The sequence below is a fragment of the Leopardus geoffroyi genome, chromosome B4 (assembly GCF_018350155.1).
Source record: "Leopardus geoffroyi isolate Oge1 chromosome B4, O.geoffroyi_Oge1_pat1.0, whole genome shotgun sequence".
Taxonomy (NCBI): Eukaryota; Metazoa; Chordata; class Mammalia; order Carnivora; family Felidae; genus Leopardus; species Leopardus geoffroyi.
The window spans coordinates 137,278,939-137,304,282 of NC_059341.1; the positions used below are offsets into that span (position 1 = coordinate 137,278,939).

Consider the following 25,344-nt stretch of genomic DNA (forward strand, 5'->3'; position numbering starts at 1 on the left):
GAATCCGTGGAGCTTAAAGATCACTTGACTCGAGGTAGGACAGGACCCTTCCTGCTGCAGGGGACAATATCTGTGCCTGTCCCCACCCAAGTGACAGCAAGAGGGGACAGAAGCCCACCCAGCCTCAGTGGATCCTGGGGATGAGTGGGGAGGTGGGTCCTCCTACATATCCTAACTCTCTGGGCCTCTTCTCTCCCTTTCAACCCCCACCCCCACCCCAGGCCCTCCAATGCTCCACTCACCCCCTCTACCCTCACCTATTTGCTTCCCTGCTCCCAGCCTTCCAGGGACTGCCCAAATCCAAAGTCCTGATCACACGGACAGTGCCCTCTGTGACCCAGCCTCTGCCTACCCTCCACCTGCGCACCCCGTCACTCACGCAGCTCCAGGGACACTGGCTGCTTTCTGTGGCTGAAACACACCGACCTCATTTCACCCTCAGGGCCTTTGCACTTGCCGTTCCCTCCGCTGGCAAAGCTCTTCCCTCCCGCTCTTTGCCGCAGGTCTGAGGCCTCACCCCCGACACCATCTTCTCGGAGACGTCTTCCTGGACCACTGATGCGATGTCACTCCCACTCCAACCTGCCATCATTTCCATCCTCTCTTGTCCCTGTCTTCACAGCTCTGCCGCTCCTCAGATGATCTTATTTGCACATTCTTCTGTTGGCTGTTTAGCAGGTGCTCCTGCACCCACACCAGAATGCAAGTTGCGTTTGCGGCTGTGACCCCAGAGCCTACAACCCATTAAGTATAAATCAAATGAGTGAACGAACGGATGCATGGATGGCTCGTGATCTCTTTTCTTCAGATTTATTCCTTTGCTTCCCTTTCCTCTAGCTCATGCCTCCATTTCTCCACTCTCTACTCTCTGCCCGAGAGAGAAAGGGGCCCGGCAGTGGGGTGTATGGAGGCACAGCTCCGCCATGAGACTTCTCAAGCAACAAGGGGATAGTGCCACAGTGCTGGCAGCCAGGGGCCCTTGGGCACCCCAACAGGACACACAGAGGTGGGATTCCAAGAAGACTGTAACCCCTCTCTCTCCTCACACCTTCCTATCTCCTGGTTGTGGGGGCTCCCGCTGTATGGACCCAGTAGGAAATCATCAGAGATCAAGGTTCCTGGAATGAGGCAGGCCGTGGGGGTTACCCTGGGGCTAGTGCAGGACAAAGGAGGTCAGAGAAAGGATCCCATCATTTCCATTTGCCTTCCAATCTCCGGTATGAGCATATGGCATTTTCTCCATTTCCTGTAAGGTGCCCTTCAAACAGCTCAGCAACACCCCGAATCCTGCTTCCCAGCCCATGCTGCCCCCAAGCCCCTTGACACGGAAATTCTGGAACCAAGATGGGTGTCTCAGCTCCTGCCTTCCTTTTTCCCTCTGATGAGACAGGGGTAGGGTGACCTGGATACAGTGACCCAGGGACATACCAACAGGCTGGGCCTCTCCCAAAAAAGGAGTCTTTGGGCCCCAGGGAGCTGGCTCCAAGGAGCAGGGGCTCCAGAGGGGCTGGTGGGACTTCCTCTGGTTCCTGGGGGTCACCCCACCCACCCAGTCAGGGACAAGAGTCTGAGAGGAAAGGGAGGCTGTCCCCTCCATCGTCCACTCGGCAGACAATTCCAGTGCTGGCCCTGGGCCGAGGGTTGGGCTCTAAGCTCTGGGAGACGAGTCAGGACTCAAGGACTGGAGGCAGATGTGGACACAGGATCAGGGCCAGGGCAAGGGCCAGGGGAGGCCAGTCACTGGTCTGGCTCTCTTTGTGCCCCTCAGGCCTGATGGGGAGGTCTGGGCTCCTTGGCCGGGTCCACAGGAGGAGGTGCCCCAGGCTGGAGGGAGCCGGTGACCGGCAGGCTGCGGAGGAAGCAGAAGGCGGTGAATGCAAGCTTTCAGAGCCTGGGGCTGGACGAAGGGCAGGGGGAAGCCCTCGCATCCAGTGAAGTCCCTCTGCCCCCAGATCCTGCCATGAGGAAGGCCCCGAGCCCCTCATTCCGGCCACACTGGGGTTCCTGGCATGGCCCAACCAGTGTCTGTCGGGTGGGGTGGGAGGACATCAGGGTCTCCAGCCAGGAGGGAGGCAGGCTGAGAGACAGCAACCCCAACCCAGACCCCACACAGGACCTGGAGGGACATCTGGAAGGCGGTCGGAAGGGCTGGCTGGGATCTGGCAGAGCAGGGGAAGCCACTCGGCCCGTGAGCCTGGACCCTGCCTCTGTGGGCAGGTGCAGCAGGCTGACCGGTGTGGCCGGTCAGCTCCTCCATCCAGGCCCAGCACAGGTCTGACCCACGGCGGTGACCGAACACAGGCGCCAGGGACCACGCGGGAGCACGGGGAGGAGGACGCGGAACGTGTGCCGCCCTGCCTGTCCAGGATCCAGACAAACAGCCTTTCTCCGCCAGGGACCCGGCTCCCCCTCCGCCCCAGACCCGTCCGCCAACCTCACCTGAACAGCCTGCGGAGCTGGTCCTTCGACCTGGAGCAGATCCAGAGGCCCAAGCTCTGCAGCTCACCCTGTATCCACCCCAAGTCGGCCGGCACGTCCGGAAGCCATGCCACCAGCCTGGAGGAAAGGGCAGCAAACAGCTGAGCCCCCCCTCCCCGCGGGCCCGGGGCAGAGCCGGGTGCCTCCCTGCACCCGAGGCCCCAGGCCCAAAGGAAGTGAAATAGGGGGTGAGAAGCCCCCGCGGTGTCGGCCCGCCACAGAGCCCGGTAGCGACTCCACGGGAAGCCCAAGCGGGAAAGGGCGGGGCTCTGGGGTCAGGCCGGCTCGGGGTTGTGGCCCGGCCCCCCTGCTCATCAGCTGTGTGCCCTGGGCAGGTCAGGGAACCTCTCCGGGCCTCAGTTTCCTCACCCGCCTAAAGAGGACCGTCACCTGGCCTAGAGTCCCTAACCTCCTTCATATCTCTGCCCCACCCTCTCCTCCCCAGACCTGCCCTCCTTCCTCCACAGCCCTCCATCCACTCTCCTCTTAGCACCAGTGACTTTCCTGAAACATACATCTGATCATAGCCCAAACCCTCCCGTGGCTCCCCATGTGCCGGGTCAGCAGAGGGCCAGCTCATCCAATTATGGCTGAGAGCGTGCCTGGCTGGGCACCTTCCCAGACTCACGGGACACTGCAGGGCCTCACTCCCAACGTGTCGCCTTTAGCAGAGCTTCTAAACCAGGGCCTTGAACTGGCACTCCACAGGGTGTCGTATGAGAAGCAAAACATAAGTAGACCATCACCTCCCTTGTTCTGGACCTTCTACCTCTATTATTGCAACCTGCATGTGCATGTAGGTTACAGAGAATGCTAAGGAAGAACTTCCCTGTGCTCTGAACAAGTTTTCCCATCAGTGCTCGTATCTGGACTTTTGTTTTTTGTTTTTGGCTGAAAAGGTTAGACTTTGCTTTTATCCTTTTTGACTTCAGCCTGTGGTTTCAACCTAACAGCTCAGCACAAGGAGAATCTGAGTCAGCAGAAAGCTCTCTCCTGGCTTTAGGCCACTGGCAATTTTAGCATCAGGGCTGATCCAGTGGCCCATTGTCATAGACCTCTTAGAGAATAAAGAATTTTTTTTTAAATGCAGTTCTCCCCGTGACACTTCCCTACTGAAACCCTTCACTGTGTTCCCACCACTGTTAGGATGAAAACCACAGTCCTCACTTGGTGAGCCCCGCAGGTCTAGCCCCTGCCAGCCACCGCCACACCACCTCACCACCAGCCCCGTCTTGTACAGCACCCCACCTTTTGGTTCCAGCCACACTGGCCTCCAAAGAGCCTTACTTCCTCTGCCTTCTGCCCCAGGACCTTTGCATATGTTGTTCTGTCCGTCTGAATGCTTTGCCCTTCCCTCTTTGCCTGGTGGACCCATCCTTCAGATTAGGACTCAAAAGTTACTTCCCTTAGGCAGCCTTCCCTGGCCAGATTGCCCCTAGTGTGAGCTGTCTCAGTTCACAGGCAGTGTAGACCTCTTTTAGGAAACACAGCCAGTATAGACCTCTCTAGGTATCTCTGGACAGAGGTGTGATTGCACAGAGGTGTGATGGTTCATGGGCTGCAAGCTCCACAGGGTGAGGGGCTAGATCTGAGTCAGGGCTGCCTCCCTATCCCCAGCCAAGCCCTGGCCAGGCCCTCAATAACTACTGCTGGAATGAATAAACCAAAAATGCAGAGTGATTCATTAGTCAGCAAAGTTAAAATGGTTAGTGAGGGCTTAACCACAACCAGTCTGTCCTGGAAGGGCCTTGTTTTTTGTTTTTTGTTTTTGTTTTTTATGTTTATTTTTGAGAGAGAGAGACAGAGACAGAGCATGAACAGAAAGGGGCAGAGAGAGAGAGGGAGACACAGAATCCGAAGCAGGCTCCAGGCTCCGAGCTGTCGGCACAGAGCCCGACGCGGGGCTCGAACTCACGGACTGCGAGATCATGACCTGAGCCGAAGCTGGATGCCACCCAGGCACTCCATGGGCTTTGTTTTACAGAAAAGGAACTGAGGCCCAGAGAGGTCAAGAGACCTGTCCCAGGCCACACAGCTAATCTGAGCCAGACCCCCCTGGAGTTATTTCCCCAGACACAGCGCATTTTCTCTGAGGCTCTAACAGGTAGAGCAAAGGGCCAAAGGGCCTAGAGACAGGTGAGCGGCCAGGATGCTGACCCGGGGGTCCCATTTCTGATCAGCCGGTCACAGCTGCTACACCATCTCCCCAGTGGTCCCGTCTCGCAGGGGGAGACCACCGAGACTCTTCTGGGCTGTGTGACCAAGACTGAGCAGCAGGGGACGCCAGCCAGGCCCCGCCCACTCAGCGTGCCGGCTGCCCCTCCCACCATGGGCACTGGTCTTCGCCACAATCCGGGACAAGCCAGGCCCCTCCCAGGAGCCCTGGCTGGGCCTCACCTTCTGCTCCGGAAGTAAACATACTCGAAGGGTAGCGTCCAGGGCAGTAGGAAGTAGGTCAGGGCCCGCCCGGGCCCTGATCGACAGAATTGGGCCCAGGGGCTTGTGTCCCTCATACATGCTTTCTTCAGTGCTACGAGAGAAGCCGTGGCGTGACCAGCCAGCCCTCCAGCCAGCCCCCCCTCCACCATCACCCTTAGGGAAGGTGGCCTGAACCCCTGTCCACCTCACACAGTCTGCAAACTGCGCCTGCCCCCCGCCCCCCATCTGCAGAGGGAAAAAAAAAAAAAAAAAAACCGGCACGCCTGATCAAGCCCCTCGCAGGAGCCGGCAGGGGGCGAGGCACTCAGGTCGTGCTCTCGCATCAGTGTCCCTGATGTTGGCAGGGCGTGCCCCTGTCCCAGATGAGGAGACTGAGGTTCAGAGTGGAGAAGTGACTTGCCCAAAGACCATTCCAGGAAGAGGCAGGGCCAGGGTGGACCCAAGGCCTGCCAGGCTCCCCGAGCTCTTTCCATCTCTAGATGGCCGTCTAGAGACGGCCACTTGGAGGGGTCACAGACGGCACGGCACAAAGACCCAGCTGCTCGTTTACCTGCCGCGTGTCCCAGGATGGGTCCCTTCCCTTCCCTGAGCCGAGGCTACCTGCTCTGAAAAGGATCTCCCTCCCAGGCAGGCAGGAGAGGATTAGGGAATGTCCGTCAAGGCTTGGCCAGCTCAGTCCCAGGGGCGTGCTGGCTGTGACGCCCCATCCCGGAGGCGGCTCTCTGGTGCCCCCACGTGGCGGCAGGGATGCTGCCTTGGTTCCAGAGCTCCAAGCTTGGACCTCCGGGGCTCAGCACAGATCCAGACCCATTTCCGCATGCCCGTCTGGTCTCTGGCGCAGGAGGAGGCTGCGTCCCCTCGCCCACCCACATTGTCCTTGCTCTGACCTCAACCACCATCGTCTCTGCTTCCAGCCTCCCCACCCCCACCCGTAGCCCGTCCCACCCCAGCTAGGTGCAGTGAACACAGGATCTAGAGTTCAGGGAAGTACTCAACTCTGAAAAGGAGGGGGTGCCCTCTGTAAGCACCCCCCACCCCTGCAGTGGCTCCCCATCTCTCTCCTCCTGCAGTTTCAAAGCCACCTGCCTGAACCTCCCAGCCTCTGCTCCCCTGCCCCTCAACCACAATGCTGTGGCCACAGGGGCCTCCAGCTGCCCCCACCAAACCCAGGACATTTGCACATGCTGTACCTTCTGCCTGGCCACTTGTCTGCCCCTTTTTGCCTGGCCACCACGCCTCCTTCCAAGTCTCACTTAGATGCTGTTCAAACCCACGTCCCCGCCACCATTACACATGCCTGGACTCTGCTGTTGTGGCAGTTGTGACTTTGGGGTCACTAAGCAGGAGAGCAGACTAAATGGTTCACAGCAGAATGGTTCGCTGCTCTGGCAGTTTGTTAGCTGTATGACTTTGGACAAGTCACTTAACCTCTCTGTGCAATGGTTTCCGTACGATGGGGACAATTCAGTGCCATCCTCGTGGTATTGTTGGGAGGGTGAGATGAGTCCATCATCATGTGTGGAGAGTCCAGAACCCTCTGTGTGTGACTCTCAGGTCCCTCAGGACTTCCTGCGCTTCCCCCTGGGCAGTGGGCAAAGACCTGGCTTTCTGAGGCACGGATTTGGGTGTGAATCTCCCAACCGCCTCTCTGAGCTTCAGTTTCCTCATCAGTGGAACGGGGTAAGAAAAACACCAGGGCGCACGGTTGTGGAGCGGAGTGAGTGACACAACAGGTAAAAAGGCCTTCGCATCACACTTGGCACTCGGGAGACGCTCGGTCAATGAGTCCTGTCCCCTTCCAGGCCGCGAGGCCCTTCAGGGTAGGGTCCCTGCCCCCAGGCCCCTGTGCGCAGGGCACGTGTAGGTGAGCAAGGGCATGAAGGAGGGGCAGTACCAGCCTCCAGCTCTGGTGAGAGCCGCTCGAAGTCGGGCACGTCCTTGACCAGCACGTTGGGCACTGACCAGTTGACAGACAGGCCCCCCTGCTGGCCACCGTCATGGTCGGTGTCCTGGGTCCCATTCGCGGGGGCCAGGGGCTCCTTAGACACCAGCATGCAAAGCACTGGTTCCTTGGTAAGTCCTGGGTCAGCAGAGAAGAGGGACACGACAGGTCAGCACATCTGGAGCTCCCTGGCGACAGTGACTCCCCTGGCCCTCCAAGCCACGTGCACCTCTCAATCCCCAAACCCAGCTCTGGGGACCTGCTCGCTGCCGAACGGACCCGCGGCTCATCCTGAACGACCTCTTCCTGCTCTCCCCTGGCCCTTCTCTGCTCCCTGTTTGCCGTGCGCTTTCTAGTGGTTAATCAGATCCCAGACCATGACGAACCGGTCCAAGGTTCAAATCCTAATGCCAACACCTGCTAGCTATGTGGTCTAGACAAAGGAGAAAATTCCAGTCTGCTTTATGGGGTTGTTCTGAGAATCGAACGACACAAATACCTAAAGCTTAAGCCCAGATCTGGGCACATTTTAAGCTCTCAGCAGATTCTTCCTGCTGCTCTGTGTTTGGGGCTGTCGTGTGGAGGGTAAAGGACTTGGGTTCTGGAGCCGGACAGCCTGGGCTCAAATCTCAGAACTACCCCTTTGAAGAGCAGTGCTCTTGGGGCGCCTGGGTGGCTCAGTCGGTGAAGCGTCCGACTTCGGCTCAGGTCATGATCTCACGGTCCATGAGTTCGAGCCCCGCGTCGGGCTCTGTGCCGACAGCTCGGAGCCTGGAGCCTGCTTTGGATTCTGTGTCTCCCTCTCTCTGACCCTCCCCCATTCATGCTCTGTCTCTCTCTGTCTCAAAAATAAAATAAACATTAAAAAAAAAAAAGCAGTGTCCTGTGGGAGGACAATCGAGCTCTCCAACTGGGAAGACCTCTCTGGCCCACCCCTCCCGCATGAACACACACACACACACACACACACACTCCTGCAGCCAAACTGAGCTGTGTTCACTGAAGGTGCTGGGCCCTGTCCCTTTGCTCATCCGCCCTCTTCCTTTCTGTCTCCAACCTTTCCGTATTTTTCATAACTAGTCAAAACCCAGCTTATCTGTTGCCGCCGCCTCCAGGAAGCCCTCCTTGCCCACCCCCCAGGCTGGGTCAGTGTCCCCTCTGACACCGTAGGCGTGAGCATCCCTCCATCTCCGTGGGGAGACGTCTCTCTCTTGGTCTGTTCCCCCGCCCCGGACTAAGAACAGTTCAAGAGCAGGGCACATGTGTGATCCTTTCTGGGTCCCCAGCGTCCAGCTCAGGCCAGGCACAGAGTAGATGCTGAGGAAGAGAATAAGTGAGCTGAGGTCCCGAAAAACTCAAACACCTGAAAAGCAAGATCCACTTGGGACCCCGGGGAAGCAGGATGCCCGGCCACCTACCGCGTCTCTCCAGGAACCTGAGGGCGTCCAGGTAGCCTTGTCTGCAATTGTCAGCTACCATCTGCCAACACACAGGCCAGGGTGGGATGAGGAAGGCCCGGACCCGCCCCTCGAGCTGGCAGTTCGTAGGCCAGAGACCCGTCTTCAATCCCTGCCCAGCCCACGCTCCCAAGAGGCCACCTCAGCAGGGTTCAAGGCCCCCACTGCTGGGCGGGGACTGATTCCAGTTGAAGATCTGCGATCTGTTCAAGCTGCTTCCCTCCCCATGACCCCGTGTCACCTCCCTCCTCTAAGACTCCTCGGCTCCTCGGCGGGAAGGGGGGGCTCCTGCTCCAGACTCTCCTGTCTCTGGTCTCAGTTCCCTCCTCTGGAAAATGGGATAACTTGGCCCAGGTCAGGATGCCTGGGACATCGTCTGGTTCCCTGTTGGTCAGTGCATGGTCCTTTGGTGTTTATTTCCAGAACCAGCCTGAGACGGCAGAGGAAACTGGGGGCCCACACCTGCCTGTCTCAATCAGAGCTCCCCTAGTGGGGAAAAGGCACCTATCGGGCCAGAAGGGAGCTCCACCTTCCCACGCTATAGGGCCTTGGAATGGCCACGCCACCCTTCTGAGAGCCTCAGCTTTTCCTTGACTGTAAGATGGGGCTGAGATTGTTTGCCCACCCCACAGGTATAGGGGAGATGACAGGACGGGAACATGAACTTGTGTCATAGATTATAAAACAGGACAGAACCGAGGTGCCTGGCTGGCTCAGTCAGTAGAGCGTGTGGCTCTTGATCTCGGGGCTGAGTTCGAGCCCCTGGTGTGGCACGGAGTTTACTTAAAGTAAAAAACAAAACAAAATAAAACACGACAGAACCAAAACACGTCTGAAGGAACAGGGGAGGCCAAGGCACGGTTGGGTGTGTTATGGGGATAAACCATTTGCTGTCAAATTCCCCATTTCCCCAAAATACCGGGGGAAAAAAAGCAGGAAATGTAAGTCTATTGTCCACCTTTGTCTGTGTTTCTGCCTCGCCTCCACGGGGATGGTCAATCTGGCCACAGTCTAGGGCGGTGGCGGTTCAGAGCATGGGTCTGGGCTAACTGAGGATTTGGAACCTGGCTTTGCTGCTTCTGGGCTGTATGACTCTGAACAGGTTGCTTAACCTCTCTGAGCCTTGGTGTCCTCCCCTGAGAAAGGAGATGATAATAGTACCTTCCCACAGAGCCTGACCCAGGGAAGTATCCGCAGAGGCCTGGCTCAACCCCAAGCTCGGGAGAGTTGGCCTTAGCATGCCTCGATATGGGCCCAGTCCCAACTCAAGACTTGCTCGGGCAGGGGAAGGAGAGTATGGGCACCACTTGAGCCCCGAGTTGTGGGTTCAAGGGTCCGGACGTAAGACTCGGGACGTGTATCCTAACTTCCCTGAGGTGGCGGGGAGGGTGTGGGGACACAGTCTGACTCAGAGGACCCTTGATCATGGCCAAGCCTCTTATACCTTCCAGGCGGGTGCCGGGGCCAGACCTACCTCAGGGCTGGGGGATATGAGGGAGGCAATCCCCAGGAAGAAGTTCTTGGTGGATATCTGGAAACTCGCATTGAAGGTGTTCAGCTCGTGAATGCTGGCCGAGGTGCTCTGGGGGCAGATGTCCGCTGTCCCGTGGAAAGGGGACACGGTGATGGCGGAGGGAGAGTCCGCGAAGGGCAGGTTGTTGCTCAGGCCCCCGTCAAAGTACCGCTGCAATTCGGGTGGGCTGTCTGCTCAGGATGCCTGCCCTCTTCCCACACCGCCAGGGAGCCACCGGCCAGAAATGGGCTGCAGCCGGTGACCTCCAGCTGCCCCGGAGCCACTGGGTCCACCGGAGCCCAGGATGTTCTGAGCACTGCCCCCCAGGACCGGGGAATCTGGGGTGGGGGGCTGGCACGCAGCAGGTGCTCAGGAAGCACGGGTTCCCTCCACCCACCCGGCTGTCAGCGCTAGGAACACTGGGCCACCCAGAGCACGGGGCGGGGACTCAGTCATTAAGCCCCCCAAGTGCACTTACCTCCCCTCTGAATTCGGGGGGGATCGTCCCACAGTAGAAAGGAATGTATAAAGCACAGACCAGAGCCTGGGAAAACGAGTAAGTGGAAACACAATTGTTCACACTCCTGCTGTTCGGAACCTGCTCGGGGCAGAGCAACCTGCGAAGTACACGCGGCATGAGTTTTGTGCTCAGGGAAGGGAAATGAGGCCCAGAGAGGTGTCACGTCCCAGCTGGGTTCTCAAGGTCAAGACGGTACTTGAAGGCAAGCCTGTCATGACCACCCCCCTCGTCTTCCTGCCGATGGGTCCTTGCTCACTCGAAACTGCTGCTGGGACTTCCCTTTCCCCCAAGGACAAACAGAGGCACCAAGTACCCATTTCCCCTTCACCCAGCGGGCAGGAACTCTCCACCAACAATCTAGATATGCCTCCCACGGTGTGCTCCCTGAACACCGGTTCAGCCAGAGGCATCTCAAATAAGAAACCCTGACTTCGGTTAAGCGTAAGGCTCTTGGTTTCAGCTCAGGTCGTGATCTCATGGCGGTTCGTGAGTTTGAGCCCCGCATCGGACTCCACAATGACAGTGCAAAGCCTGCTTGGGATTCTTTCTCTGTCTCTGCCCCTCCCCCACTCATGTTCTTTGTTTCTCTCTCTCTCTCTCTCTCTCTCTCTCTCACTTCTCTCTCAATAAATAAATAAATAACCTTAAAAGGGGCGCCTGGGTGGCTCAGTCAGTTAAGCATCTGACTCTTGATTTTGGCTCAGGTCATGATCTCACGGTTCAGGAGTTGGAGCCCCAAGTCAGTCCCTGAGCTGATGGCATAGAGCCTGCTTGGAATTTTCTCCCTCTCTCTTAAAATAAATAAATAAACATTTAAAAAAGAAGAAGAAGAAACCCTGACTTATTTACCCACTTGGCAAACACTGTGTCCACTCTTCCCATGCCCAGGACCATGCCCAGGAAATGGGAGCAGCAGAAATCTGCGGGTGCGGGGGACAGGAGGAGAGGGTCCTCAGCCACCCAGGGGGTCTGCCCACGTCCGTCCCAAAGACTTGACCTCCTTCCCGGGTGCCTCCCCCTCTCCGTCTCAGATTTTCTGTGCCCTTCCCAGCAGAGGCTCTGACAAATCCTGCAGTGAAAACGATGCTTAACATATTGACATTGGGGGCTCGAGAATTCTGCCTTGTGAGTGGGAGATGGGGTGGGAGGGGGCTGTCCTGAACACCGTGGGATATTTAGCAGCATCCTTGGCCCCTACCCACGAAGTGTCAGTACTTTGTGCCCCCCACACAGAGCTGTGATAACCAAAAATGCCTCCAACGTTGCCAGATGTCACTGGGGGGTGGGATGGGGAGGCAAAAGAGTCACCCTGGTCGAGAAACACTGATGTAGAGCTTACCAAACTCATCAAGCATGGAACCTTGTCTCGAGGTCTCCTTGGAAATATCCCTCCAACCCTCTCTGGGAAATGCAGAAGGCATCCTGTCCCTAACCAGTTGGAAATGCAAGTGGGAGCCTTGTTCGCACAGATAACAGTGACAGCAGCTAATGTTCACTGAGTACCTGTTATGTGCCAGGTCCTGTGCTATGTGCCATACAGGCAAAGACATTGGGACACCCTTTAGGGTCCCTAGCCGGCTTCTTCAAGAGCCAGTGGGCATCAAGACACAGCAAGGCACCGGCCCCTCTCTTGTACACATGACAAATTCCAATCAGCACAGAGGCACAGACTCAGGAACAGTCCCCATGCTGGGGGCTGGGGGCTGGGGTCAGCAAGGTGAAGCAGGTTCTGCATTAGGGCTCCCAGTCGGGGTGGAAGGCACAGACCCTAACAGGAAGGGAAGGCAGAGCTGCGACGGGGGAGCTGAGGCCCTCCAGGGTAGGGACCTGCCTCCCTACCTGCCTGAGCTCTCCCGGGGACCCAACCCCTACTGAGCCCGCCTGAACACCCCCACAGCCTGTCACCGGCCTTTCTCCCCGACCTGTGGCTCTCTGTCACAACCTCCTGTTTTGTAACAATACTGGATTGTTTCCTCTTCCATCGTGGGCAGGCACGCCTCTGGAAAAGCAGCCCCTTCAGGGGCCCTGAGCACAGAAGCCTGACTTTGCCCCCTCCCCAGCCATACCCTTCTCTGTGTGCAGCCATGGGGCCTTCCCAAAGCAAGCCGGGAGTATGGGCACTCCGCACTCACCCTGTGGCTCCTCTCTGCACCTCCACTGTCTTGTTTGTAAACAAACCCAAGCCTAAGGTCACCCCACCCCCAAGGAGTGTCTGCCCCTGGAAAGCACCTGAATAGTCCCTGGTAGGAGATGGGGCCCAGTCCCCTGCCTCCAGGGCCCGGGTCCCACCCCTGCTCTCACCTGGATGACTTCCCTGCGGGTCGCGAAGTCGGTGACTATGATGTTGTGGCCATCGGGCCAGCGGGTCAGCGAGATGCCCAGCCGCTGGGAGGCCAGGACATGAATGTCGGTGGGCAGTAGGTCCTGCAGCTGCTGTCTGATGTGCTCGATGGGCGCGAAGGCAGGGTGGAAGATGCCCAGGCTGAGGCGCTCCACCTGCTTGACCAGGCCCAGTAAATGGGAGCAGCAGAAATCTGCGGGTGCGGGGGACAGGAGGAGAGGGTCCTCAGCCACCCAGGGGGTCTGCCCACGTCCGTCCCAAAGACTTGACCTCCTTCCCGGGTGTCTCCCCCTCTCCATCTCAGATTTTCTGTGCCCAGCCCTGCGTTCAAATGCTCCGTCCACCTTGTGATCTCGGGAGCAGGATCCCCAGCTCTGCTCGGTCCTCTGCGAAACAAGAGTAACCACAGCCCCGAGTCCTCAGGGTTCTCATAAGGCTTAGATGGGAGCATGCTGGATGCAGAGGGCGCAGGCCCCAGCGCCCGGCACGAGGCCCCGAAACGCCCCCCTCGGCACCCTCCATCCCGCGTGGAGCCAGCGTCCCGCCGCGCTCCTCGCCCGCGCCGTCCCCCGCGCACCGACGGTCTTGCCGGAGACGATGCTGATGGCGTTGAGCGCCCCGGACGAGGAGCCGTAGAAGCGGCTTGCGCCCCGGAGGAGGTGCGGGGCGCGCTCCCTGAGGCAGCTGGTCACACCCACGTGGTAGAGTCCCAGGAAGCCGGCGCCCGCGAAGGACAGGCTCCAGCTGCCCTCCTCCTCGTAGCAGTGCATGGCGGTCGGGGCCGCCAGGCTGGGGTCGGGACGGAGACGGGCCAGGGCGCCGCACGGGACAGTCAGCGCTGGAGAGGACAGGTTGCTCGGAAGAAAAGCTCTGGCGGGAGCCGGGGCCCCGCCCTACGTGCACCTGCCCCGCCCCTTGCACCTGCCCCGCCCCGTGCACCTGCCCCGCCCCGTGCACCTGCCCCGCCCCGGGCTGGGTCGCCCGCCGCCCCAGCCAATGAGGTTCCAGGGCCGCGATGCCCCGCCCTCAGGGGTGTGGCAGGTTTGACCCCGATGTACCAGCTCGCTGGGCAGACTCCGGAGACGTCCCACACCGCTGCTGTACTGGGGAGGGGGGGGGGGGCGGTCACGGCCCCAGGTCGCGGGGTGACCGGCCCGGGGGGGGGGGGCTGGGGAATGGCACCAGCTTTTCGCCTGATCCCTGGAAGCGTTGACAGAAGCATTTCTCCCGCCCCCATTTTACAGATGAGGGAACTGAGGGCGGGGAAAGCAAATAAGAACCGGGATGTGGCAGAGCTGGACCCACACTGGGTCTTGGGGGTCAAGCCAGACTTAACTCTGCAGCTGTGCTAGTTCAAGGCCCAGGCACAGGCAGAGCCAGCCCCCGCCAGCTGTGCGGCTTTGCCCAAACTACCCACTCTCTCTGGGCTACAGTTTTTCAGCGTGATATGAGGGGCTTGGGCGCCAGCCTTCTCTGCTCTGATCGCTGCTCCTCTGGCCCAGACTCACCATCGACTGGCCCAGCCCGGGGGTGGGGTGGCAACGGGGGCAGCAGGCACAAGCACTGTGCCGAGCGTTCTTTGTAGTCACCCTCACAGAGTCGTGTGGGTCAGGATCACCGTGTCTACGCCCAGTTGTGGACACCGAGCCCTGGAGAAGCTTGGGCACGGGTAGGGCCACAAAGTGCTTCCAAGAAAACTTGCCCACAGCCTGTAAACGGGGCCAGTGAGTGGTTCTGTCAGTCAAGCAGACAACGAGTGAAATGAAATACCCCCCGCAAATTACGTGATGTGTTCACCGGGGTGTGGCAGACACGGAGGTGGGCTGAAGCATTGCCTGTGGCTGCAGGCGTAGGTGACTCTCCCTCCCTCCTGCCCCCTCCCGGTGGAATGGATGAGTAGGCACAACGAGACATTCGCGAAAGGTCGCAGAGCCTCAGAGGGGAGGAGCCAAAGAACAATGGGGTTTATTGACTGCCTGGCTTCATTTACGCAAACATTGAAAAACACTCCCAAAGCATTACCATGTCTTTTTAGAATGAAATTCTGACAGCCTGGGAGATGGCTCTATATATTAGAGGGTGTGCTAGCGGGAAGTGGAAGGCTAGGGAAACAGAGAGCGGGGATGGACAATGGGTAAAATAGTACAGCAAACCCGATGGTGTGCACCCAAGGAGCTAAAAAGAAGCTGAGGGGACGCGGCCGGGAACCAGCAGCCAGACTTGCTCCGAGGCTCAGGCCCGCCCTGCCCCACTCCCAGACCGAGCAGGGGGCAGACCAGTGGGCTAGACCTTCCTGGACTCACCTAACTCTGGGGGCCTCTCTCCTTGGAGGTGGGAGCTGGGAAGTCAGGAGAGGCTTCACGGGTGGACAACATACCTCTGCAAGCGTTTCCCTCTTACCTGACCCTGGGCTGAGTGTTTTTCCTAGGCTGTCGCATTTTATCCTCGCCACAGCCCTTTGAGATGGAAAGTCCTGCCAACCCCATTTTGCCGATGAAGAAATGGAGACAGAAACCAGGAACCCAAGAGAGCCCACCCAGTAAGGTTTGAGCTCCACTCGTGTCCCTGCTGCCTTAACAGGAGGGGGGGGGGGGGGAAGCAGGAAGTAGAGGGGGGGGCCCGCCTAAGTTTCAGGCCGCAGGGGTCCCCAGGGACCAGGCTGGTGGGCATGAGGTTTCATGACTCAGGGAGTGCGCAGGTGTCTCTGCAGGCATCAGGGAAGAACCGTGCTTCTGGAAAAATCCCGGAAGGCTGAACCTGGAGCATCTTCTCAGGCCGAAAAGCAAGGAAGTATTCCAAAAATGATGAGGACTCGTCCAAAGGATACAGAAGCCGGCTTGGAGGGGGTTTCACTGGCTAAATCCAGCACGATTTGAACATCAAAACAAATGTTAATAAGAGAATGTTCACGGGGCGCCTGGGCGGCTCAGTCAGTTAAGCATCAGACTCTTGATTTCGGCTCAGGTTATGATCTCATGGTTCCTGAGATCGCGCCCTATTTTGGGCTCTATGCTGACAGTGAAGAGCCTGCTTGGGATTCTCTCTCTCTCTCTCTCTCTCTAAAAAATATATATTAAAAAAAATTAAGCCTGCTTGGTTTAAACTGATGGAACCAAACCACCTTGTGCACAGGGTGCAGTGGTCTGTTCTGGTGTCAGAAAGTCACAATTCAGCCCATCATTTCCCTTCCGTACAGGCCTGGCAACGGTTCATGGTGTTCTGTCGCGTCCTTGTCTGGCCCAGCAGCACTGCGTGTATTTCCTGGAGCTTATGTGTGTGGCCTCGTTCTCCTAAGAGCATCGGCCGTTCACGTTTGGGACGGGAGCCAGATCATCCCTGTGCGCTCTGGTCTTAGTCCTTATTTATTTATTTTTTAATGTGTATTCATTTTTGAGAGACAGAGAGAGACAGAGCACAAGCAGGGGAGGGGCAGAGAGAGAGAAGGAGACACAGAATCCGAAGCAGCTCCAGGCTCCGAGCTGTCAGCACAGAGCCCGGCGTGGGGCTCGATCCCACGAACCGCGAGATCGTGACCTGAGCCGAAGTCGGACGCTTAACCGACTGAGCCACCCAGGCGTCCCAGTCCTTGTTTTCTTTTAAAGGATGAAATTGTCCCTTGTTGGGAGAATAACATAGTCACTTTTGCTTATCGAAGCTTACTTGTCAAGTATTTTTAAGTTAAAAAGAGAAAAGAAAGGAAGGTGCAGGACTGAGCCCTAGGAAGGCCTGACCGCCCAAGATGGGGTGCGGCGGAGTTATCTGGAAAACTGAGAGACTGTGGTTTAAACACCAGAGGTCAATAAGCGATGTGGCCTGGGGCCATCAGCACAAGGGGGGGAGGAGGAGGAGGGGGTGGATTCTGGTTCCTACCAGCTGACCGCACCTGCCCTCCGTCCCAGCTGCTGCATCTGGCCCTGGTCCTGACGAGCCAGGATCTCCCGAGATCATTCCACCCCGGGGCCCAAGACCCCGATTGGAGAGCCAGGCTCCTGGCTACTTACACCTTGCAGTGGACTCTGCCTTTGAGCTTTGGGACAAGTCACTTCCTCCCTCTGGGCCTCAGTTCCCCCACTTGTACGTTGGGAAAATTGAACTACATCAGACCCCAATGTTTTCATGAATGAGGATCCTGCTTCACACACACACACACACACACACACACACACACACACACACGGGCACGCACACAAATGCCCCTGAGTATCATATGACAGTTGCTCAGCGTGGAGCCCGACGTGGGGTTCAATCCCACGAACCGTGGCATCGTGACCTGAGCCGAAATCCAGAGTAGGACGCTCAACCGATGGAGCCACCCAGGCACCCCCACAATGCGGTTTTTTTAACTAAGGAAAGCGGGGACGAGGGGGAAATACTGGAGACGAGACTGAGGTCGACAATGAGGCACAGCAGAGCTGGTGTCTGAGCTCCGTCCAGGGGAGAGTGGAGGGGGCGTCAGGGAAAAGCTTGTGGGCAAAACCCCAGACGTGGGACCACTGAGCTATTGGGGTTTGGAACTGCCGGTCTCTCTGGGAAGCTCCCCAGGCTGTCGCTGGAGCCCTCATCCCACGGGTGCCATGCTCTCCCCTCCCTGTGTTCACCCCGGAAAAAGCACCTGGGAGGTAGGGGCCTCCAGGAAGGGGGCCTCACTGTACACGCAAGTCAGGGAAGCCTACCTGCAGGAGGAGTTCAGAAAGGGCTTGAAGGGAGGAAAGATTAGAGGAGGTAGAGACGCAAAGAGGGCGTTCTAGAGCAAAGACACCGAGACGGGAAAGCAGAGGGTGCGTCCGGGGCTCAGGGAGGGGAGCCACGGTCTAGAACAGACGGCACGGCGGGGAGGCATGCGAAACGACGCTGGCAAGGGGGCGGGGGTCGAGCGGGGTGGACAAGGGCACACAGGGGTCTGAGCACCAGTGCCCTCAGGCCTCCCGCACCTGGCTTTCACGGGGCCCTGAGTGATTACCCTCCGTTGCACAGAGGGGACCCTGAGTCACAGACAGGCACACAGCTGGAAGGTAACAGGCGGAATCCACACACACACAGGCTGCTGGCTCAGCCTCAGCCCCGGGATCCCACACACAGGTCTGCCGCTCTGGGATTCAGGGCCCCGGGCTCCAAGAAGGAAAGCAGGCAGGAGTCCCAGGCAGCCGAGGATGGGACCCAGCTTCCTGGGTCTCTCATCCGGCTCCCCGTGGAAGGGAGGCTGGGCTCAGCAGGCCTGGGCGTCCATTCGCTGCCCTCTGGGAGCTTGTCTGCGCATCTGTGAACAGGAAACAGCAATGCGAAAAGACGGGTGGGGACAGAACGCTCTAAACAAAGCCGTTAGTAAGGAGTAAGTGTGGCTGAAGCAGGTGCATTTCTGTGGCCTGGGGTGCAACGGCCGAGTCGGTGGGCGGCACAGACCTGGGACGGCCCCAGGCGACAGAGAGCCCCCGTCTCTGTGTCCTGCCAGGTCACTGGTCCCGTGCAGCCAGGCGCCCGCCAAGCTCCCGAGGAATAAGCCACAGAATGTTTCTGGCACAGGGACCCGGGCAAAGGGAGGCCCCACGGAAAGGTGTGCCCTCTCCCGGCTCCGTGTTCCCACCCTGATAGAGGAGGCAGCCCTCCCCCACGGGCTCCAGACACTGGCCCTGTCTCTCTCGCACCTGTGCCTCCAGCCTTGCCTCTCGAACTCCCAGCCTGGAATTCTCCATCACCTGTATCAACACACCTCCCACCTTCCCGCCCCCTCTCATCCCTTCCCAGTGCCAGGCATCACTGGGCCTCCCCTGCCTTCCCCGATGCTGCCATCGCTCACCAGGCCCTCTCCTGTGGCCTCCTCTGATGCCTCACCTCTCCCTCCTCCCCGGTGCCCTACCTCATCACCTCTCACCCCAACACCTGCAGCCGCCTCCAGTGACAACCTCCTGCCCATCCCCCCACCCCCAACCACTGCATGGTGGCTCCAGTCCCGGGCTCCCAAACCTCCCTCCGAACTCCTCACGCAGGTATAAACCCAACTCCCCCTGTGTTTCCAGATCCCTTCCTGCTGGCCGAACGCACTCCTCCTCCCTACCCTTGCCCGGGGATGGGGGGCGGGGGCTGTTGCTCTTGGCCTTGCAGAGCCACAGCTGGCTGGAGTTTGGGGTGCGTCTGCGCTGGGTTCCTGACTCAGCTCGCCCAGACGGGGCAGCACAGGCTGGATGGCACGGGCCAGTGCCCGCCCCTCTCTGGGCCTATCTCCTCGCCAGGTATGGGTTGACAATGCCTACCTAGCACACTGCCAGCAGACAATGGCCCTCCGGTTTATCAGAAGACACATAACACACACACACACACACACACACACACACACACACACCCCACAAAGAACAACTCAAATCATGGAGGGAAGGATCAAAACAAGAAACACTAAACCAAATGGGAAGAAACAACCCAACCCGGCACACAGACCAACTCTGGCACAGACAAACACACCCTCAAGGTTCGTCAGCTGTTGAGGGGCAGGGGGGGCAGATCCACGGGCACTGACAGGGACCAGTCCCCAGAGAAAGGGCCAACTTTCTGCCCTCGCGGTGCCTAAGATTTGACCACCTGGGGGATTTTTTTAAAAGGAGGATTTTAGGGAACGTAAACGCATGGGGATATTAAGACAGAATGTCTCTGGAAAGATCCATAAGGGGGGATAACGCGGTGCCCCTGGGGAACAGGGACAGACGGATTTCTCAGGACAGAGACATGTATTCACTGTGTACCCCCTTTGTTTTAGCACGCACACGTGTTCACCGTGAGAGAACAGCACCTTTCTCCCCAAACTGCAGATTACGTGAGATGCTACACACAGATTCGTTCAGAGAATGGAGATCAATTTGCCCCCAAGTGCTTGATACACTGTAAAGCCCTACGCACTTAGATATGTAGGGATGAAGGCTTTCTGGCTTCAAAAGCAGGCGGCACACTAATCGGCCGGTGACCTCAAATTTTAACTGACCTGTGCCTCAGTTTCCTCACCCTTCAAATGGGACAAAACACTGCCTACTCCGTAGGACTGACATGCGGATAGGGGAAGGTGTTGGGAGAGCTCCTGGCTACGATAAACACCCGATCGGCGCTTACTGTTTACGTTACTGTCTCAATCATGTGGCCCTCTCACAGACCGTGAGGGTAGGGCCCACGCCTCCCCCCCCTGTGCCTGGAGGAAACGGGGCTCGGATGTTTGGGGACTGCATGCTTGACCCGCTGCTCAGATGGGTCATTTCCACAGGAGGAGGCAGAAAGACCCACTTCTCTTGGGTACATAAGGGCCAGGAATGAAGTCCAGCCTGTCCTCGTGAGCGCTGAGAGTGACAGGCACCAGTGACAGAGGCCAGACCAGCACTGAGGTGGCTGTAGAATTCCTCTTCCCTTGTGCTCGGCCAGGCGTGAAGGGGGAGCCCTGGCTTCTCCGAGTGAGCAGTTCGGTGCCCCGGGCCAGGTGCAAGCCCGTGAAGTTGAGGCTGACCCAGCCCTGGACGCGCCCTGGTGAGAGTGGATGATGAGGGCGGGCTGGATGCATTCCCTCCGCATGGGGTCCGCGTGGAAGCCTGAACACGGGTGTGCCAGCAAGGAACAAAGGGACAGAGGTGGCAGGAGGGTTCCTGGTGTTCCGTGTTCAGTTGCACACAGACAGACAGACGGGAGCCCCTGAAAGAGGCCACGTGGTAGGTAAGAAAAGGAAAGGCCTCCGCAACGGGTTATCCGAGGGGACCTGGCGTCCAGGCCTGAGCTGGGACACGGGAAGGTGGATTAAAGGAATGAATCACTTGGGGCCCAGGCAGCTTGGTTGTGGGGCTCCTGGGGAGCCGGGGGAGCGTGCTCACTCTCTCATTCTCCAGCAGGACTGATCAGCCATCATAGCCCCACGAGGACAGAAGTGACAAGAGTGGGGACACACCCAGCAGAGGTGCCCCGAGGGAACGACTATCCAGGCAGTGTGGACCCCCTCACTTGGCTATCCACAGCAGCCGGTACGCTTAACCTAACGAGACCAGCAGGTGTAGGCATCGGGATCAAATCTGTCCCTCCATGGAGTTGTAGGGGCCTCTGGCTTTGAGGGATATAGGCACCCACAGAGAACCTCAGAGATACTTGGGGAAATGGACCTTCCTCTAAGTCAGGCAGACGGAGGCTTGGCATCAGATCCAGATCTTAAAATGTTAAGTGTGATCGGCATTGGACGTGGCCTCTGCGCGGAGGAAGGGTAAGAAGAGTGACACCGGGGCTAGGACTGGTGCAGTAGGCAGCAGAGAGGAAGATGATGATGGGGCTAGGATTCGGGTGGCCACCGTGGAAGACATTCAGGAGGGTGATGGGGCAGCACCTGCAACTGAAGACACATACGGGAGTCGACGCAGAGGGAACAGTCTGGATGAAACCCCGGTTTCTGATCTGGATGACTAGGTACACAGCAGGGCCATCGGTTGAGATGGGGACCTCACAGACAGACCAGGTTTGGGAGCAGGTGATTAATTCAGATTCAGTCATGTCTCTGGGATCTAGAAAACACCTCGGTCAGGGCCTGAATTTACTGCTGAGGCTGAATTTCCACCTCGCGATAGCCAGGTCGTGGCAGGCCCCAGGGCACTTCCCCACCCCATTTTCTCTCTGTGGTTTAAAGGGTGTAATGAGCTAGAACCCCACTCCCTAACCTGCTCCCTAACCTGACAGGCAGCCCCTGTCATCATGACTCCGTGGCTCACCGCGGCCACTGGGCAATGGTGTGCGGGGTCCGTGATACTGATCTCTCTACGTGGGTCTATGCTTGAAAATTTCTGCAGTAGGAAGTTCCTTCCAGACACGTCTGTGCGTGAGCAAATATCCTGTTACTTTGCTGGTGGATCTCGCTCTAGTCACCGCTCTGGGGTTGGACTCTGTTTTTCGTGGGCTCTTCGTCTGCCCCCCCACCCTGCTCAGAAGCCAAGCTGCCTTGGGAAGCCCGGGTCGGCATCACCCTGTCCTGCACTGACTCACCCACCCCGGTGGCAGGCGACCCAGCTGCATCCAGAATGGGTCCCACCGACAGGGGCCATCAGAGGCTGGTTCTGGCCCTCGGGAGGGAACCAGACCACACCACACGGAGCCCAGGACCACCGCACTCCACAGGCGTGACTGTGCCAGGCCTCGAAGAGCCTCCGCCTGAGACTCGAAGGACCTGGAGACCCTCTAGGGACCCAGCTCACGCCCAGGCCCCCTTACCAACACCCCAGTGGTCATCCGGACTTGCTTGAACACCTCTGCTGAGAGGGAACTTCCTGTTGGTGAGGGAGCCCTCTTTCCCACAGGAGAAATCTAAGTGTGAGAATCTACCTCCCTGTACTGCCAGTTCCAGCTCAACCCTCTGGGACTCCAGAACAGACGTGCTCCCTCTGCCTGGGGCAGCCTTGAGGAGGCAGATACCCAGGACCTCAGGCAGGTCCTTATACCACTGAGTCTCGTAGACCCTCCGAACCTGCTCTAGGTGGTCAGTGCCACTCTAAGATGCAAAACCCAGAACAGAAACCCCTACTTCGGGGACAGCCACAGCTCTGACTTTCACCTCCTTCATTATGGACACTCTGCCTCTGTTAATGTGGCCTCAGGTCTCACTAGCCTTCCGGTAAGCCTTATCATACTGACATCTCACAGTGTCCAGCCACTTAACTGCTCAGTTCCTTTTCATGAAGGATCTTTTCACGTCTCTTCCATTTTCTACTTGGGCAGCCTTTTTTCCCCCCTTAAATTCGAGTACAGCACAGTCTAACAGAAATATAACGCAAGTCTTATATGATACTTTTAATTTTTCGCCACATTTAAAAAAAGCTAAAAAGAAAGAGGTGAGATATTTTCAATGATGTGTTTTATTCCACTCAATATATCCAAAATGTTATCACTTCCACATGTAATAAATATAAAAAAGTATTAATAAGACACGTTAGGGGGCGCCTGGGTGGCGCAGTCGGTTAAGCGTCCGACTTCAGCCAGGTCACGATCTCGCGGTCCATGAGTTCGAGCCCCGCGTCAGGCTCTGGGCTGATGGCTCAGAGCCTGGAGCCTGTTTCTGATTCTGTGTCTCCCTCTCTCTCTCTGCCCCTCCCCCATTCATGCTCTGTCTCTCTCTGTCCCCCAAAAATAAATAAACGTTGAAAAAAAAAAAATAAGACACGTTAGCCTTTTTTTCTCCAAGACTTCTAAATCTTTTGCCCTTAAAACATCCCAATTTGGATATTAAATTTTCAACAGCTAAAGTAAAATGCAATCCTCCCAAAACAGTAGAGTCCTTTAATGAGAAAATTTTGCACCTGCTTTGGTTTGTAAATTTAAAATTTAATTACTGGAAATAAAATAAATTCAGTGTCTCTGGTGCATTGACCACGTTTTAAGTGCTCAGTAGCACAAGTGGCTAACAGTGAGCATGTTGGACAGTGCGGGTCTAGAGTTCAAGAAAGAAAGAGAAATTGACACGTCCCCGTACGTACCGCCTCCAGGGCCCTGGCGTCTCTGAGAGGAGTGAGCAGGTGGCTGCCCCCAGGGAGCCCACCATCCACTGAGGGAGACACACATCCGTGGGTGCTGGCCTGGGGGCAGGCTGGGGCACGTGGTGATGGCCAATGTGAGTTCAGAAGAAGGTAGAGTTCAGGGGCCAGGAGTTCCCTTGGGGACAAGTCCCAGAGGCTTCAGAGAACAAAGCAACATTTGAGCTGGGGGTTGGAGGCTGCGTGAGGATTCACTAGGTGGGGAAGAGAAGACGGGCGCAGAGGGGAAGAGTGTGAGCCAAGGCACCGAGGCAGGGAGGAGTCGGGAGGAGTGAGAATCAGGTAAGGGAAGAGAGCAGGCTCTGAGGGTTAGCGGGAGAAGCCTGGGAACCAAGCTGAGTTTCCGTGTATTTGGTGCTTCAGGAATTGGAGTTTGCAAATTGGGGGTGGCTGTCTGAGATCTCCCGGAGATAGTCACCCCGGGACCCGTTTTCCACAGAAACACATCCAAAAGAAAGTCAGCTTTGCCCTCACAGAGCACTATCCCCCTCCCCCACCCTGCACGGCTGCAGCCAAGCCTGCTCAGAGCCCCCACCCCTACACCTGCACACACCCCCTCTCTGTCCCTGGGTCCCTCCTGCCAGCCCACACTCGCATTCTCTCTGTCTCTCCAGGGGCAGGTGACTGGGCGGAGTATGTGGGCTCTCTGGGGGCTGGAAACACATCACAGTTTGATCTGACTATATGAGTGTTTGCAATCAAGATATTCCCCCACCTGTGCACAATCAGTGCCCTTGACCATGGGTGTATTATAACTCAATAAAAAACCTTAAAATAGAAGCCTCTCCCCTTAGCCCCCAGCTCTAGGTTTTTCCCTCCAAGCCCCGTCCTCTACCCCCTGGACCCCACCTTTTCTTCCTTGGGAGCCCCTACATCCCCCTCCATTTCCTGGGGTAGAGCAACCTCCCGGGGCCCTCTCCCCTACTCAGCACCGCCGCGGGCTGCTTAGCACCCCAGCGCGAATCATTTCCGGAGCCTGGACTCACATCCCAGCTGTTCACCAGGTGACCCTGCCTGCTGCTGGACGTCAAGCACGCTGGTTTCCTCCATCGATAAACGGGGACGCAAAAAGATGTAACTCAGTCATCACAGGGATTTAAACGGGTTACGTTTGTAAAGCTCGTAGTAGGCCCTTGGCTCATGCTGTTGTTTACCATTCGGTCTTTCAAAATCCCTCTCACACAGTCAGAGTGCGGGGGAGTTTAGGTAAACAGGATCAGTCCCCGCTTGGATGAGGAACCCTCCCATCCAATCTGGGAGGCAGGTACAACTAACCAGTGTGACCAGTCCTACAGTAGGTCACAGAGGAAGGGCACAGCTGACTGGGGCGGGGATGGCCATCTATGCCAGAGGTCCCGTCACCTCCCAGCTCCACGGCTGGGCCAGTGGGCTGGTAAAGGGTCACTACAGTGCTGCGGCACTGACAGCCGGGCAGTGGGTGATCTGGAAGGTCGCCTCGCTGTTTCTCCAGAGCTAAGATGGGCACGGTCACCATGTCACCAGGGCGAGGACCTTTGTGAGAAGGCGTGCTGAAAAGGGGCTTTGGAAACTATCAACCTCTGAGCGGATGTGCGCCTCCTTCTGTGTCCCTGCTCAGAAGAGCCAGGGCACCTACTCCCGGGGCCGACCTGGAGAGAGAGACGAAGGTGTGGAGAGTTGGGGGTGGGGCGTGGGTCTCTACTGAGACCCGGGAGGCCGGAAGCCGCTACCCCAACCTCAGCTCCTCGGAGTTTCCCAAGGGCAGGTTTGGGAAGCGTCCACCATTTGGACAGGGGGGTTCCTGGGCAGTGTGGGTCCCAACCTGCAGGAGGCGCTCCGGCGGCGTGCACCCAGGCCACTTAGGACTGCAGAGGCCTTCCTGGAGAGGCCAACGATGGGGTGGAGGAGGGCTGCCCCCAGCACCCTAAGGCCGGGGTGGAGAGCACTGCTGGGGCCAAACGCGAAGAGCAGCGATGGGGCCCTGGGGCAGCTTGGCGCACGGCCACAGGTGTTGGGCAGCGCGGAAAACGAGGGGTCGTTGGAGCCAGAGTCTGGAGTCACCTAAAGAGGGTAAGGAGTGAAGGGCGCCCAGCTTCCCCAGGAGGTGGCGTCTGAGTGGGCGGTAAAGGGTGAGTAGGAGTTCGCCCAG

At 57.8% G+C, this 25,344-nt stretch overlaps 1 protein-coding gene across 3 annotated transcripts; it reads right to left on the reverse strand.

The window, feature by feature from the left end:
* Positions 1–784: 784 nt before the first annotated feature.
* On the reverse strand, positions 785–13,524 carry PNPLA5 (patatin like phospholipase domain containing 5). Of its 3 annotated transcripts, XM_045464198.1 has the most exons (10): positions 13,035–13,217; positions 12,651–12,883; positions 11,689–11,777; positions 10,308–10,373; positions 9,791–10,000; positions 8,278–8,338; positions 6,812–6,997; positions 4,876–5,008; positions 2,440–2,556; positions 785–1,849 (listed from the first exon to the last, which is right to left on the reverse strand). In XM_045464198.1, exons 1-10 carry the CDS (start codon positions 13,139–13,141, stop codon positions 1,765–1,767), a joined length of 1,287 nt encoding a protein of 428 aa, XP_045320154.1. In that variant the 5' UTR covers positions 13,142–13,217; the 3' UTR covers positions 785–1,764. The 3 variants fall into 3 exon arrangements, with proteins under 3 accessions (XP_045320154.1, XP_045320155.1, XP_045320156.1); XM_045464199.1 differs by lacking the exons at positions 11,689–11,777; positions 13,035–13,217 and adding an exon at positions 13,268–13,524; XM_045464200.1 differs by lacking the exon at positions 11,689–11,777 and having other exon boundaries at positions 13,035–13,227.
* Between the last annotated feature and the right edge of the window lie 11,820 nt (positions 13,525–25,344).